At 30.3% G+C, this 17,051-nt stretch overlaps 1 protein-coding gene across 1 annotated transcript in view; it reads left to right on the forward strand.

The window, feature by feature from the left end:
• The first annotated feature begins 786 nt into the window (after positions 1-786).
• The window catches only part of LOC114326390 (FGGY carbohydrate kinase domain-containing protein), a 102,408-nt gene continuing 86,143 nt past the window's right edge, over positions 787-17,051 (forward strand). Inside the window, exons 1-2 of the mRNA XM_050642733.1 lie at positions 787-937; positions 1,016-1,176. Coding sequence (XP_050498690.1) covers positions 904-937; positions 1,016-1,176 — 195 coding nt within the window. The 5' untranslated portion in view covers positions 787-903. The remainder of the gene's footprint in view (positions 938-1,015; positions 1,177-17,051) is intronic.

The raw sequence follows: 17,051 nt of genomic DNA on the forward strand, positions 1-17,051 counted from the left end.
ATATTTTAAAAACTTTTGAATATTCTGTTTTAAATTTGTTTTCTAAAAAAGTGTCTCAAATTTGGTGACAATTCCTTTACAACTCTCTCTTAAGCCGGGAAGATGGGGTGGTTTTCTTGCGAAGGGGTTGTTGCTCAATAATCGAAATGCACGTGAATTAACAGTTTATTCTTAGAATATATTTATAAGCTATAGGAATTATATCCGCGATACGATATATTTTAATTTTTTTCAGCATGTTTCTCTTAAGTTAAATGAATTAAAGGGTTGTTTGAGGGTGAAGGGGATGAGCTCAAAAATCGAAACTATATCATTTCAAGAGCTCATAAATAGCTCGTAATTCTGCCGCAAAGATTGATTCAATATCCCTGTTTTTAAGGGGGGGGGGCTGAGTCAGCCCCCACTAAAATATTAAATTCCTGCTCAGTGTAACGAGCTCAAAATTTTTAATTTGCGTAGTATGAAAGCTCATAAATCAGCGCTATTTGTTTTTTTAATTTTTGCAAGTGGGGGGCTGCTCAACTGGGGTAAAATAAAGCTAGAATGTTCTGAAAAATTCAAAAATTGGGTAATATACTAATATACAGGATGTTAACATGTATAAAAAATTTTGTTGAAAGAAGTATGTTTTCGGACACGTCCCCATTTATTTGTAATCAAATTTATTTGGCCGATAGACACTGTATGTAATTATAAGTTAATATTCTTTAGCCCTAACACTATGCAGCATCTCCCAAAGTATGCGTTACGTTTTGATAACTATGACGTTTATCTGTTTACAATTGATAGGAGTTTACTTATATCACACCAAGTAAATTATTCAACATAATACATGTCATAGACCTTGAACCGGCATTCGTTTCGTCCTTACTGTTAACTGTATAACAGCCACACCAATTTACAATGCCGAGTACTGATAACATCGCTTATTTTGTAGGTAAGACAATTTATTTACTACCGTCAAGACGTGGAATAAGGTACATATTGAAATAACTCTGGATTATTGTTATTGCAGGAGTGGATGTGGGTACTGGTAGTGTTAGAGCAGCTTTAGTCACGGAATGTGGTGAAATAGTTAGTTCTGCGGTAAATTGCACCAGAACTTGGAATATCCAACCGGATTTTTACGAGCAATCCACTGATGATATTTGGAATGCAGTTGTCACATGTGTCAAAGTAAGTGGAAAACCATATATCTTGTTCTAGCATTTTTTGATATTTTGAATTTTATATCATTGTTTACATGATCTATGATCTATGTGTAGATAATTTACATGCCTTGGTTAGTGGCGTAGCTGAAGATTGCGGGCCCCCCGCGACAATTTTTGTGGGCCCCCGTATTATAAACATAACGACAACTAATAACAGTATAATTACTAAAATAGGTGTAAATAACCATATTTGACCTTTCTTTAATAATTCTTCAGTATTTATTTATTTTATTTATTTAATCAGTTAAGCCCATTCGTAGCTTTCGGTGTTGGGCTGTTTACAACTAGTTCAATATATACATTTCTATACATTTTAATAATTATACAATACTTTTATTTTAACAATACAATTTTAATGAATATAAATTACTTATTTGACCCATCTTTCTGTCCATATATTTTAATCTTGTGGTGCTTCTTTGATAATTCTTTTCCATGCTGTTCTATTTTGAGCTAATTGTTTTGCCATACTCCATTGCAGTCCTCTGCTTCTTGTCTAACTTGTTCTTCCCATCTCATTCTTGGGCGACCTACTTTATTTTTCCCTTGTACTCTGACTTCATATACTTTTTTCGTTATTCTTGTGTCGTTTAGTCTGTGGATGTGGCCCAACCATCCTAACTGTCATTCCCCTATAATTGTCTCTATGGGTTTTATCTTTAGAGCTTGAGTTATTGTGTCGTTTCTTATTTTGTCTCTTCGTGTGACCCCTTCTATTTTTCTCAAGAATCTCATCTCTGTAGCTTTGATTTTTCTTTTGTTGTTCTTTGTTAGCGTCCACGACTCACTCCCATAGACGATTGATGGTCGAACCACTTTTTGGTACACTTGTGTTTTGACTTCTTTGGATACCTCTTTCTTTCCAAAGAACGTATTTCTTAATGTATTATAAATGGTCCCTGCTTTTTCTATTTTATTGTTTATTTCTTTGTCTATTTTACCATCTTCTTCAATAATTGTACCTAAGTAGTTGTAGCTGTTTACTTGTTCCAACACTTGTCCTTATACCTTAATTTTTATCACTTTTTTTGTAGTTGCCATAACCATTGTTTTACTTTTATCGGTGTTTATTTCCATGTTCATTTTTCTTAGTTCTTTTATATAAGTGTTTATTATTTGTTGCAGTTTCTCTTCCGTGTCAGCTAACAATACCATATCATCTGCAAATAGTAATTCTTGTATTTGTACATCGTTCATTTTCCATTTTCCCAATATCATGTCTTTAGATTTCTCCTTGCATTGCTTTATTGCGTCATCTAGTACCATTGAGAAAAGTAATGGACTTAGTACGCAGCCTTGTTTTAATCCTATCTTTGCCTGGAATTCATCAGATTCTTGATTGTGAGTCCTTATTTTTATTTTATTATTTTTATATAAGGCTTTAATTATTTCTATCATATCCTTTTCTATTCCATATTTCTTTAAACATTTCCATATATCTTCCCTTCTTATTCTATCAAAAGCTTTTTTCAGATCAATAAAGCATATGTGTATCTCTTTGCCTTTCATCAATAGTTTTTCTCCTATTTGTCTCAATATGAATATCAGATCTTGGGTACTCCTTCCTTTTCTGAAGCCATGCTGGGATTCTTCTAATTTTATTTCTAGTTTTGCCCTTAGCCTTTTTTCAATTATTCTATTGAATATTTTGGCAGGAACGCTTGTCAATGTAATACCCCTATAGTTTTCGCAATTTCTTGCGTCTCCTTTCTTAAACAGTGGTACTATTATATCTGTTTTCCAATCAGATGGTATTTCCTTTGCTGTGATTATTTCATTTAGTATTTCTCGGAATTTTTCTTTTGAATTGTCACCCATGTACTTTAACATTTCAGCTGTGATTTCATCTTGGCCTGGAGATTTTCCCAATTTTAATTTGTCAATGGCTTCTGCAATTTCCTCTTTTGTTATTTGCTGCATTTCCTCTGTATTTTCGATCATATCTTCCTCTCTTTCATGTTGATATTGTTTCCATTCTGTTAGTTCTTCAAAGTACTGCTTCCATCTTTGCATTATTTCTCTTTCTATAGTTAATATATTTCCTACTTTATCTTTTATGTTTCTTAATCTATGTGTTTTTTTTTGTCTTAGCTGTTTCAATGTACCATAGAATAATTTATGGTTATTAAAATAGTTTTCATTCATTTTGTGTCCAAAATCTTCCCAAGACTTCTTTTTTGCCGTTTTAATTTCTTGTTTAATGTCGTTTCTGGCCATTTTATATTTTTCGAAATCATCCTCCGATTTGGTTTTTAGATACTTTTTCCATACTTTTTTCTTTTCTTTCACTTTACGTTGTATTTCTGCTGTCCACCATTTACTTTTCTTCGAATATATGTTTGTGATTTTAGTTGTTCCGCATACTTCTTTTGCTGTTTTCAATATGATTTCCTTAAATTGCTTCCATTTATTTTCTATTCCTGTGTTAATTGCCTTTATAGTCTCGAATTGTTTGGTTAACTTCTTCTGGTATTCCTCATTACTATCTATTTCTCTTAATTTGTAGCTTTTCATTTTTCCTTTAGTTATCTTCTTTCTTTTTTCTGTTGTGTTATGTGTGTGCACTCTTAGTTCCATTATAAGCAGGTAATGGTCACTGCTTATTTCAGCCTCTCTTTTTACCTTTACGTCTTTTATCATCTTTAGGTCTTTTCTTTTTATTAGGAAATAGTCTATTATGGATTTTTCTTTTCTCGATGAGATTTCTCTAGTATATTTGTGTATGTCTTTGTGCATAAATATTGAATTCGTTATAACCATATCATTTGCTATACATAGGTCTATGATTCTGTTTCCGTTATCATTTTTCATTTCTTCTCCATGTTGCCCTAAGTATCGTTCAATCGCTTTATTGTCTCTTCCCACTCTACCATTTAGGTCTCCCATTAATATAATGTTTTCTCCTTCGTTATCCATCTCTGCTTGTAATATTTCAAAGAATTCATCTTTTTCCTCTTTTTTGGCATTATCATTTGGCCCATATGCTACGATTATGCTGGTTATATTTGTATTTTCTAGTTTTACTTCCACTACCAATAATCTTTCGTTTATATATCTTTCACCTATTATGTTATTTGTCTTTTTTGTTTTTACTATTAGGCCTACACCTCCCGCGCCCCATTCTTTTAAGTCAACTCCTGACCAATATAAGCGGTAATCCTCATTTAGATCTACTATTCCTCTACCTTTATTTTTTATTTCAGTTACTCATAAGTAGTCTATATTTTGTAGTTTCATCTCTTCATTTATTTCCTCTTCCTTACCGTTAATACCTCGCACGTTCCATGTAGCCATTTTTATGATTTCCTTTTCATTTTTCTTATGTTCCGTATTTTTATATATCTCACCATTTTTGTTCCTCGCTATATTTGTAGCTTCATATATATTTTTATTCGTGTCCGTTTTATTTGCCAGGTTCGTTGTGTTTGTTTTCATGTCGCTTTCAATTTCTGCTATTCGTTTTTTGGATTTATTACTTCTAGTTTTTTCATAGTCTTATTCCATTTCCATATCTCGCCATTTATAGTTATTTTATTGTACCCAATTTTCACCTTATTTCCTTTTAATTCTTCTTCTTTTGCCATTTTTCTTATTTGCTTGTTTTTCTCACGCTCCTTTATTGTCATGTCATGAATTCTTCATTAGTTAGTGTTAATAGATTTTTTGGGAATAGACATGAAAACCTATTATACATGTATCTTAATCCGAAAAAGTATTAGTATGTAATTTGTTGCAATATTATATCTAAATTTACATTGAAAACATTAACTACAAAACTTTTTTTGTTATAAGTTATTTTTTCGTCCCAGCTGAGCTCATCGTAAAATTTTTTTATATGTTTTATCCGTTTATTTTTAAATTCCGGTATAATACCCCAATATTATGATATTCCTGCTGCTTTTGCTAAAGTTTCGGAAAACGAATTTCTCATTTCTAGAAAATTATCACGAGTTTTTTCAAAAAGTTGAAGGGCGACCGTTAACTCTGCCGTTTCATATTGCAAAAGTGTTGATGATAGATTAATAAAGTTAAGTATTTTAGATTGAATAGTAACGTTAACGACAAATTCAAAATTATTCATAATATGCTCTAATAATGCATTAACTTATAATTTTTCATCGTTTTTAGATAGCAATGAAATTTTCGTTAAAGATTTCATTACTTGTCGGAAAACTCGACGCAAAGCCATTACAGCATCATGTCTGGATGACCACCGGGTTTCACATAACCTTTTAAGTGTTGGCAAACGCGATGGATTCAAAGTCATAATAGTACATAGTACATCCTATCTTTTAATACTTGCACTGAAAAAACATATTTTTTTCAATTATATCCTATAAAAACCAACTCCTGTACACCAACAACGGCATCATTCAACAACACTAGGTTCGGATTATGGGATGCACAATGAACATAAGTAGCTGTTTTTTCAATATCAGTTAATACGCCTTTGTACGCCTGAATACACACCACTCATAACGCTTGCCCCATCATACCCCTTTCCTCTGCAGTTGTGTACGGAAAGGTGCTTTGATTGTATAAATTTTAAAATTTCATTTATAAGACCTTCTGCACTTTGGTCTAACATGCGAATAAATCTCAAAAAACTTTCAACAACTTCTGCTTTAGAAGATAAATTGTTTTCATCGCAAGTTACACACCGGAAAATAAAATTAATCTAATCATGTTTCGAAATATCTTGATTGGTATCAAGAATTAGGTGAATAAAAACAATTTTTTTAAATTAAATTAATCAATTTGTTTTCAGTTTCTTGATTCAGCAAATTTATAACTTCGTTTTGTATTTGGGGGCTCAATTAATTGTTAAGCTCAAGTAATTGTAAAGTATGTAATAGCACTTTCATCTAAACTACCAACATGTCCACGAAAGTACGAAACGTTAAATTGCACCCGAAAAGAGTAAGAGTTACGTCAATTACCCGCTTCATTATTTCTTTCCAAATTCCCTATTTTGATGTTTATTAGGAAAATATGTTTTGGTCTCCAATTTAAAGAAAGTAGAAGTATTAAGCTTGAAGGCTCTAAGGGGCCCCTCCTAACGTCCCCCCCCCCCCGCCTTGCGTGCCTGTCAGCTACGCCACTGGCCTTGGTGTTACGTTAATTAATAAATAAAGTTTTTACAAAAAATTAAGGAAAAAGTATTAACTTGCCATTAACACCCTTGGTTCAAATTCGTATTTAACACTGCAGCATATTCACTAATAAATAATCCACTGCAGATAGTACCTAAGTATCGAATAAACATCACAACCAAATTTTTTAAAAACTATTATTATAAAGATATCTTATTTATTTTCAAATATATTCTATTATATTATAATCTATTACATGCTATGAGTTTATATTTATTGTGTAATATAATTTTTGATAATTTACTTGAATATTTTTTGGCATTTAAAAGTTTTCTATTTCCTGTTTTTTTTAATTACTCTTGGATTTTCCTCAGTGTTTGTAATATGTGAATGCTATTTCTTCCCTTTTCCATTTCTTACATAAAATGGGATCACAAATGGAATTATGAATGGTAGTTTCATCCAATTACTCTTTCTATCTCTCTGTTCTTCCTCTTTGTACTTTGGAAGAATCTCCGCTTTTATTCGTTTATTCTTGTCTTTATCTGAATCGGTCATGTAAATGTTTTGATTTTAGGTGTGAACTGTTCAATACTATGTCAAATTTATTAATAGATACTAATTAAAATTTGTTAGTAGAATGATATACAATGAAATTTATGAGTACATATTTAAATGGAAGTTTACATTGACAGATTGAATTCAAATTGTCGATGAAACGTCTACTTTTGACAAAGGTTCATATCTAAAAAATATACTCGTAGATGTTACATTGGCTATTGATTATATTCAAAATAAGATAGCTAAAAGGAACTACAACGTTAACGGGGTTTTATTATTTCATATGGTCAATGGACATCTATATATGAAAAACCGCGGAGTGCTACCATTTAAAGGGGTGCGTTTTTGAGAAATGGGTGAATTAGTCCCTGGGCACAGGTTACATTAGGGTGAGTTCTATGCACTTTTGGTACAAACATACCTACATAAAAATTGTTCCTGGTTAAATTTCCTATCTAAATATCACTTTTTAAAGTCAATGATACTTTTTTTTACAAAAATATATTCAAAAGAAAAAGCACAAAGAAACCCAAAAGTAAGAAATTTTGTTTTTTGTCCATAACTTTTGTCCACGAGGATATAGGTATAGACATTGCTTTACAGAAAAAAAACCTACATATTTCTTCTTTAAAATGTTGTTTAGTAGAGGTAATTAGGATTTATAGTTTTCGAAATATGATTTTTCATAATTCGCCACTCACAGCAATTTTTGGCAATTTTCCTTGTTATTTCGCAAATATTGTTCTGTAACTTTTTTCTACGTAACTTTAGGTATATAGGCAATGGTACACGTAATAGAAATAGAAATCAATTACCTTTACAATGGTCTACTGTATAACGTTGTACGACTTTTTTTAAAGAGATCATGGTTTTTCAAGATTTTATACTCTTAACGATTTTTTATAATATAATATAAAAATAAAATAATATTATTATATAATAAATAATATTAAATTATAAATATAATAAATTATTATATAATATATTATATAATATTATATATTATATAATACCTAACATAAAAAAATATTATTTTTTACATTTTTTACGATTATTTCTGAAATTTCTCATTATAACTTTTTTTTTCTTGTACATGAATATACTATATATTGCTCAATAAAGAGGGCTTACTTTCTGTCCTTTAAAATGGTGTATAATATATATTTAAATAATGGAAACCGAGTGATTATTTGATATTTTTTTACCTGTATTATTTAAAATTATTTGTTTTGCAAAAATTACACAAACATTATAGACCAGGGCCCATCTGTAAAAATATTAGTACATTTGGACGTTGAGAGGTGACTCAAATTTTTTTGCAGAAGTTGCTTGAAAATAAATCAAATAATAATATTTGAGTTATCCTCCCTCTCAAAAAGGTCCGGAACATTGTTTAAATAATCAAAATGTCAAAAAATTAAGGAAAAATTCGATTTTTTTCTTGGTTTTTTTATTATAACTTTAAAAGTATTCATTTCCGAGAAAAGTTGTACCAACATAAAAGTTGCGTAATTAAATTTTCTACAATATAGAATTGGTTAAAAATTTAAAAAATAGTCACCCTTGTTGCAAAATAGCAATAATTGTGAAAAAAACATACAAAAACAAGTATTCGTATTTTACGTTTTTCAACCATTTATGCTACACTTAGGACCTTCATATTTCATCCTGAAAAACTTTATGATACAGTAAAACAACACTGTAAATTTCATTAAGATCAGTTCAATAGATTTTGCAAAATAAATTTTGCAATCCGGCTTTCGTAAAAAAAATTCATTTTTTCAAAATGTTACAGGACTGAAAATAAAGCAGATAGCAAGTTGAAATTTTTTTTGCATATAGAAGTGTAGTGTACCTTTCATTTTCAATTTTGCAAAATTAAAATCAATTAACACCACGGCGTCAGGAATTTTTTTAAATAAACATTAATTATTGGTGCTACGCGCAGGACAGCGGATAGTTTGCTCTGATTGGGCATTCCAATGACCTTTCATAATAATTGATACATTTTAATTTTTATTACATTTCGATATAAATAAATAAATTTGTTTATTGCAAAATAAAAACACCTACTTTATCCTTTGAAATAACACTTTTATTAGCAAAAACTTTCTTTGTTCACATATTTTAACTTAAATAATAAAAGTTTATTATTTTTAAACATATGCAATTGTTTAAAGAATATTTCACAAACAATAATAAAATTAGTTTGATTTTTGTGGAATTAAAATATTAAAATACAACAAAATATAGAGTAAGAAAATAATATATTATATAAAGATTGGAAGAAATTTTGGTGGAAATCAACTTGTGTGAATTGAACACCGCTGTCTTGCGCGTAGAGCCAAAAATTATTTTTTATTTCAAAAATTTTCTGACGCGCCGTGATAATTAATCGATTTTAATTTTGAAAATTGCAAATGAAAGGTACAGTAAACTTCTATAAGCAAAAAAAAATCAACTTGCTATCTGCTTTATTTTCAGTCCTGTAACATTTTGAAAAAATGAATTTTTTTTGCGAAAGCTGGATTGCAAAATTTATTTTGCAAAATCTATTAAACCGATCTTAAAGAAATTTATAGTATTGTTTTACTGTATCATAAAGTTTTTCTGGGTGAAATATGAAGGTCCTAAGTGTAGCATAAATGGTTGAAAAACGTAAAATGCGAATACTTGTTTTTGTATGGTTTTTTCGCAAATATTGCTATTTTGCAACTAGGGTGACTATTTTTTAAATTTGTAACTAGTTCTGTATTGTAGGAAATTTAATTACGCAACTTTTATGTTAGTACAACTTTTCTCGGAAATGAATACTTTTATAGTTATAATAAAAAAACGAAGAAAAACATCGAATTTTTCCTTCAATTTTTGACATTTTGATTATTTAAACAATGTTCCGGACCTTTTTGAGAGGGAGGATAACTCAAATATTATTATTTGATTTATTTTCAAGCAATTTCTGCAAAAAAATTTGAGTCACCTCTCAACGTCCATCTCAAAACAGATGCGCCCTGGACTATTAGTCTTAGAAAACATCACTTTAGTTAAAATTATTTAAACGTTGAAATTTAAAAAATTTTCAAAATCAAAGTCCATCTCTTTGTTAGCATTAGCTTCAATATCTTCCTCTGGCACCTCAGTTATCTTAAAGTTCCCACACTTAGTACCCATACACATGCACCCTTTGCAGAATATTGAACAACTAATTCCTATCTTCCTACAACCGCAGTTTTTTGTACATCCTTTCGTACATTTACATGCTATTTTTTCAAGCAAAGCTTGTCGTGTGGTGCAGGAGGTTTGATAGTAAATATTGGAATTAATCCATATTTTGAAGTTTGCCCGGCCGAGTCAAGTGGATCCAAGTAGTATTACCTATAAAAAATAAGATTCAATCATAACACACAATCACATAAAAAAGTTATAATGAGAAATTTAACAAATAATCCTAAAATCAAAAATCGTTGCAAGTACTTATTACATTTTGAAAAAGCATATCTTATTCAAAAATAGTCCTAGAATTTTTTATAATACACCATTTTAAAGTAAACAGAATAAGCTTTCTTTTTTATTATATAATAAATATATACCTAAATGTAGAAAAAAAAAGTTATAATAGGAAATTTAAAAAATAATCGTAAAAAATAACTCGTTAAAAGTATAAAATCTTGAAAAAGATAACCTCTTTAAAAGAAGTCGTACAACATTATACAGTAGAACATTTTAAAGGTAATTGATTTCTATTCCTCTTACATGTACCACTGCATATGCCTAAAGTTGCGTAGATAAAAGTTACAGAACAATATTTGCGAAATAACAAGGAAAATTGCTCAAAATTGCTGTGAGTGGCGAACTTTGAAAAGTCATATTTCGAAAACGGTAAATCCTAATGACCTCTTCCAAACATCATTTTAAAGAGAAAATATGTAAGTTTTCTTCTGTGAAGCAATGTCTATAACTTTATCCCCGTGGACAAAAGTTATGGGACAAAAAACAAAATTTCTTTCTTTTGGGTTTCTTTGTGCTTTTTCTTTTGAATATATTTTTGTAAAAAAAAGTATCTTTGACTTTAAAAAGTTATATTTATATAGGAAATTTAACCAGGAATAATTTTTATGTAGACGTGTTTGTAGGTACCAAAAGTGCATAGAACTCACCCTAATGTAACCTGTCCCCATATTAAATAATAATACCCCGTTAACGTTGTAGTTCCTTTCTATAGTACATAATCAATAGCCTAATATTCGTTGTTTTCCAATGTCAGATCTCCATCATGTTCCCTTGAAGCAGCCTATTTTTCTTCTGGCTGGTGTTATTCGTTTTTTGATTTCTCTGTAATACTTCGCTATTGTATCAAATTCAACTATTAGGAGTGTGTAGGCACAATATGTTCGGCTCTAATCTAAGGCAAACTAGAGGGCATAAGGAGTCTCGCATTTTTCATAATGAAACTATTATCTTCGTCCTCATAATTGATTCGACAATCCTTGGTGGAGGATCTCTGCTTGCAGTGAAGCCACTCCCGTCAATTCCTAGCAACTTCCATCTTCTGACCCTTATAATCTTCTAGGTCGTATTCCACATCTCAATCCATATCAAGAAATACAAAACTTAACGAAAACCACCAAAAAAATAAAGGAAGGATCAAAATTTGGGAATAGGTAGTTAAAATTGTCTATTATTATAAAAGAAAAAGTTTAAAATTCTACATCCCCTCCATTTTACAAAAATGGGGGAATACCCTCTTCTCGGGGGTGAAAATATACATTTAAAATAAGTCCGGAATTGGATAAAATAACTAATTTTAAGCAACTTTTGTTCTATAGAGATTTTTCACTAAGTCAATACTTTTAGAGATATTTGCAAGTGAATATGTTCATTTTTAACAAGAAAAAAACATGCTTTTGGACGGTTTTTCGCAAATAACTCAAAAAGTTAGTATTTTATCGAAAAAAGTATTCTTAGCAAAAATATAGCTTATAAAAAAAATGAAACAAATGGTTTACGCATGAAGTCTGTTGACCCAGTAGAAGCAGAGTTGTAGCAAATTTCAAATCGAATATTTCGACGTGAAATAACTAAAAAACGGAGCACTTTTCAAGGAAAATTAATCACAACTTTTTGAAAGTGTTTAAAAAAAGGTTTATTTTTGTTTTTTAAAAGAACTTCTAACATTAAAAATGAGCGGGTTACGCTCAAAATATTGTTGGTCCTAATTAGCATCCCAAATAAATTTAATCGTTACCGCTTCACACTTTACTTTTCTTATGTATTATTTATATGATCTGTAAGTTTAATCGGTTCAAAGTGCTTCTTTTTGAAAAGGCTGTAGTTAAAATGGCTTGAACAAGTCACTAATCACTTTGAAAAAAAAAAAAGGAATTTTTTCAAAATCAGAAAAAAAATTTATTTTAAAACCAATTTTTTTCAAAACTGAACAGTTTGAACCAATAAAACTTACAGATCATTATAAAGAATACATAAACAAAGTAACTTGTGAAGTAGTGCAGTCACTGAAGGTGGATATGAGCTATTACCTCAGATTTCGTTGAACCTCCATCGATTTGGATGAAAATTGGTGAGTGGTTAGAGGATATCTCAAGAAATAAAGGTGACATGGTGCCAACTTGCGCCTGGGGGTGGATGCCACTCCTTCTCGGGGGTGAAAATTATTTTATTAAAAATAACCCCATAATTCGATAAAGGGACTAACTCTAAGCAAAATTTGTTATATTGAGTTATTGAAATGAGTCATAACTTTTTGAGTTATTAAAGGATTAAAACCTATAAGTTTAAAACCTATTAAAACCTATAAGATAAAAACCTATTTTTTACAAAAAAGTAGTTATTACCAAAATTTAATATAATAAAAAATGAAATAAATTCCTTACTAGAAAAACCTTTTAGTGTTAACTAAAAGTGAGTTATAGGTAATTGATTGTATATTTCTTTCGGCGACTACCCAAATCTAAGTATTCAAGCTTAAATAACGGGAAAATGTCAAATGATGCATTTTATAACATAAACTTATTAAACATTTGTCAAAGTATTTAAAAATATCTATCAGATCAGCCCATGAACAAGTTAATAACATTAAAATTTATGCTCCAAAAATTTTTCAAAAGTTACCTTTTAAAAAATTTTCCAAAAAATGTTATTGTTTTTTTTAAATAACTCCGTTAATTTTGAGACATGAGATTCGCCTAAAAACCATTTGAAAGCTAAAATAAAGAGCTTTTAAACCACGTTGAATTTAATCTTTTAAACCCCTTACTTTTTTAAAAATAAAAGTTTAAATTCGCCGGTTACATGGTTCTCGCAGGCAAAATTTAAGATTAAAACGTTTCTATCTCGGTTATTTTGTACCCTACAGAAATAGTAAAAGGTAAAATCTTTGATACAGAAAAAACTAAAATTTGGATATATAATTTTTTTCGTATATTGACTATTTTTGGAGTTATTAAAAGAAAATGAAAATTGCGATAATCTGAAAAATTCTGATTTTTTTAAATTACATCTTTTTTCAAAAATATGCATTCTAAACCGATCAAAATGGTTGAAATCATTACATATGCTAATATAAAGATACTCTTGTAAGGATTTCTATAAATTTTGATTTTTGTGGAAATGGCAATGTTTCATTTTTCACTTTTTCCAAAAAAATTCCAAAGGGTTCTCTTATTTTCATCATAACTTGCTTAATTTTGATACTATTAACGTCTTATTGAGCTCATTTGATGGGTATTTCGAAGTACTTTGACAAGTGTTTAGTAGGTAATTTTATAAAATGCATCGTTTTCCCGTTATTTAAGCTTGAATTCTTAGATTTGCGTACTCGTCGAAAAAAATGTACCTTCAATTACCCATAACTCACTTTTAATTAATATTAGTGTAGTTCTTTAAATAAAAAATTTATTTAATTTTTTATTATCTTTAAATTTGGTAATTGTAACTTTTTTGTAAAAGCTTATAGTTTTTGAGCTATAAGTGAAAAACAGCTTTAAAACATGCATTTTTTTAAGAAACAATAAAATCTTTGATCTTTAATAACTTAAAAAGTATTGATTTATATTAATAACTTTATATAACAAATTTTGCTTAGAATCTGTCCCTCTATCGATTTTTGGTATCTATTATTTTTAATGAAATAATTTTCACTCTTGAGAAGGGGTGGCATCCACCCCCAGGGTAAAATCGCAAGTTAGCATCATGTCACGTTTGTTCCTTAAGTATCCTCTAACTATTCACCAATTTTCATAAAAATCGATGGAGGTTCAACGAAATAGGAGGTGAAAATCTTCAGTGACTGCACTAAAGCGGTAACGATTAATTTTATTTGGGATGCTAATTAGGGGGTGATTTTCGCGATTGTTTTTACCAAAATATAAAAGGAAGCAACAATATTTTGAGCGTAACTCACTTACTTTTAATGTTAGAAGTTAAAAGAAAAACAAAAATAAACCTTTTTTAAACACTTTAAAAAAGTTTTAATGAGTTTTCCCCGGAAAGTGCTCCGTTTTTTGGTTATATCACTTTGAAATATTCGATTTGGAATTGGACGAATAAGGACCTAATTTTCATTAGTTACAACTCCGCTTATACTGGGTATACAGACTTCATGCGTACACCATTCTTTTCACTATTTATAAGCTATATTTATACTAAGAATATCTTTTTCGATAAAATACTTATTTTTTGAGTTATTTGGGAAAAGTCGTCGAAAAACATGTTTTTTGTTGTTAAAAATGAATATATTCACTCGCAAATAACTCAGAAAGTATTGACTTAATGAAAAAACTCTATAGAACAAAAGTTGCTTAGAATTAGTCATTCTATCAAATTACGGATTTATTTTGAATGTATATTTTTTCACCCCCGAGAAGGGGTATTCCCCTCCATTTTTGTAAAATGGAGGGGGTGTAGAATTGTAAACTTTTTCTTATATAATAATAGACAATTTCAAATACCTATTCCCAAATTTTCATCCTTCCTTTATTTTTTTTTGGGTCAGATTGTTCTCTGATCGGGCTACTACGCGGTCGTCCTCTACTTCTCTTGCCCTCTGGGTTTGAGAATGTCAATATTTTCGTGTAGGTACTCACTATTTAACATCCTAGCAATGTGTCCAGCACATCTTAGTCTCTCCATAATAATAATAATAAAGTTAATACTCTGTATTCTGTATCTGTGTATTGTATAGCTGATATAATCCAAAGTTATATATTTGACGCCATAAACCATTTTTATTTACGGGCCCCAAAAATCTTTAGAAGTATTTTTCTCTCAAAGATACAAGGTAGTCTCATATCGTTTTGAGATAAAGTCGATGTTACAGCCTCATATGTGAAATCCTGTCTTTTTAAGGTATTGTAAATGTTAAGCTATAATGTTCTTTGATGTCTTCGAAGACTATGGAGGGTTCTGTTTGCTATTGCTATGCGTTTTTCTACTTCGTTGCTTGTCGTGTTTGTTGTATTTAGTAGCGATCCAAAATATGTGAATACTTTGATGTTCTCAAAAGTATAGTTTTAAATTACGATTCTCTGTTGAACGTTTTGAGGGTTTTTAGCAACCAACATATATTTCGTTTTTTCCTTTGTAAAACACTGCACTGCACTGTACACTAAACTTTGTAAAACACTGCACTACATTGCTCATACTTCTGCTCACCATAATGACATCATCAGCGAATGCGAGAATTTGTGTCGATCTATTAAATATGCCGGACTGCCGTGTATCTACCGGACTACCTTTTCCAAAGCAATATTAAATAGGACGTCTGCTAGCGCGTCTCCATGTTTTCATCCATTATTAATATTAAAGAACGTAGAGTTTTCTCCTCAGATACGATACGATTTTCTTTACAAAAGAAAATTTAATTTTCACGCAGATTTTCCTAGGAAACCACACAGTGTTCACATATTTTACTCTCCTTGATTTTTTCTTTCAGTACTCTCCAAGGCATAAGAAATAGGCCTGGATCCCGCGTACCAAAAAAAGTTGATTAACAGCTGAAAATTTGTTAATAGCTTAACGGGTGTCTAGTCGAACAAACTGTGATGTATGGGAACACTAGAACAGGGGAAGTTTTAATTGTGGAACGCGATTTTAATTGTGGAACGTGTCATCCTGTCAAGTTTATGATTGTGAAAACTAGCAGGTCGTTTTTAAGTTTATTCAATAGCAAACTTTATGCAATATATGAAAAAAAAAATTGTCCGGCAAATATATGGGGTTTTAATAAGTCCGACACGTAGAACATTTCAAATGACGGGAATTATATTGGTGATAAATAGCAGTCTGATTTTTGCATGAAAGTTTAATGAAACGGTAACAAATCAATTGGAAGTTCTGCCCGACAAAATACATGGGACGTTTTCGTGCAATCTAACGTTCGAAACCTGTAACCTGTTCCAAAATTAAAACTTCCCCTGTTCCAGTGTTCCTGTACATCAAAGTTATTCCGACTAGACACCGCTAAGCTATTAATAAATTTTCAGCTTGCTTCAACTTTTTTTTGGTACGCGGGATCCAGGCCTAAGAGAAAATCGTGACTGGGACAAATAATAATTTGAGAATTAATGTATCATATTTATTCATATACAAAAAGTAAGTTAACCTTATATGCTAGTTTTGTTTGTGTTAAGTGGAAAGTTATTTCTGAAAAGAATTTATAACAGAATTTACAAAAGTGTGAACTACGTTATGTGGGAATCAAAGAGGCATTTAGTTTAGTTTCGTTCTGCTTAATACAAAAATGTCGAGATCAAGAAAAAGATGCATATTTGTGTTTCATAGATTGGGAAAAGGCCTTTGCTGAAGTCAAACAGGAAAAACTAATAGAATGTTTATAAACGAAGAGCAACGATTATAATGGTATAAACATAATACGTGAACTCTATTGGAACCGCAATGCATTATTATTACTGAGATGGGAGACACCGAGACCATAAAAATCCAAAGATAAGTTAGAAGAGGTTGTGTACTCTCGCCATTATTATTCAGCCTGTACTCGGATAAGATATTTGTACGAGCTCTGGATGAAGCACAGGAAGGTATTAAAGTAAATGAGAGTGAAACGAAAAAGGCGATGGACTACCCCAGCTAATTGAAATAATATTCGAAAATATTATCTCAATCATACAAGATAGCCATCGCTACACCCTTAGCTTAGTTCAGTCTCTCA

The sequence above is a fragment of the Diabrotica virgifera genome, chromosome 2 (genome assembly GCF_917563875.1).
Source record: "Diabrotica virgifera virgifera chromosome 2, PGI_DIABVI_V3a".
Lineage (NCBI taxonomy): Eukaryota > Metazoa > Arthropoda > Insecta > Coleoptera > Chrysomelidae > Diabrotica > Diabrotica virgifera.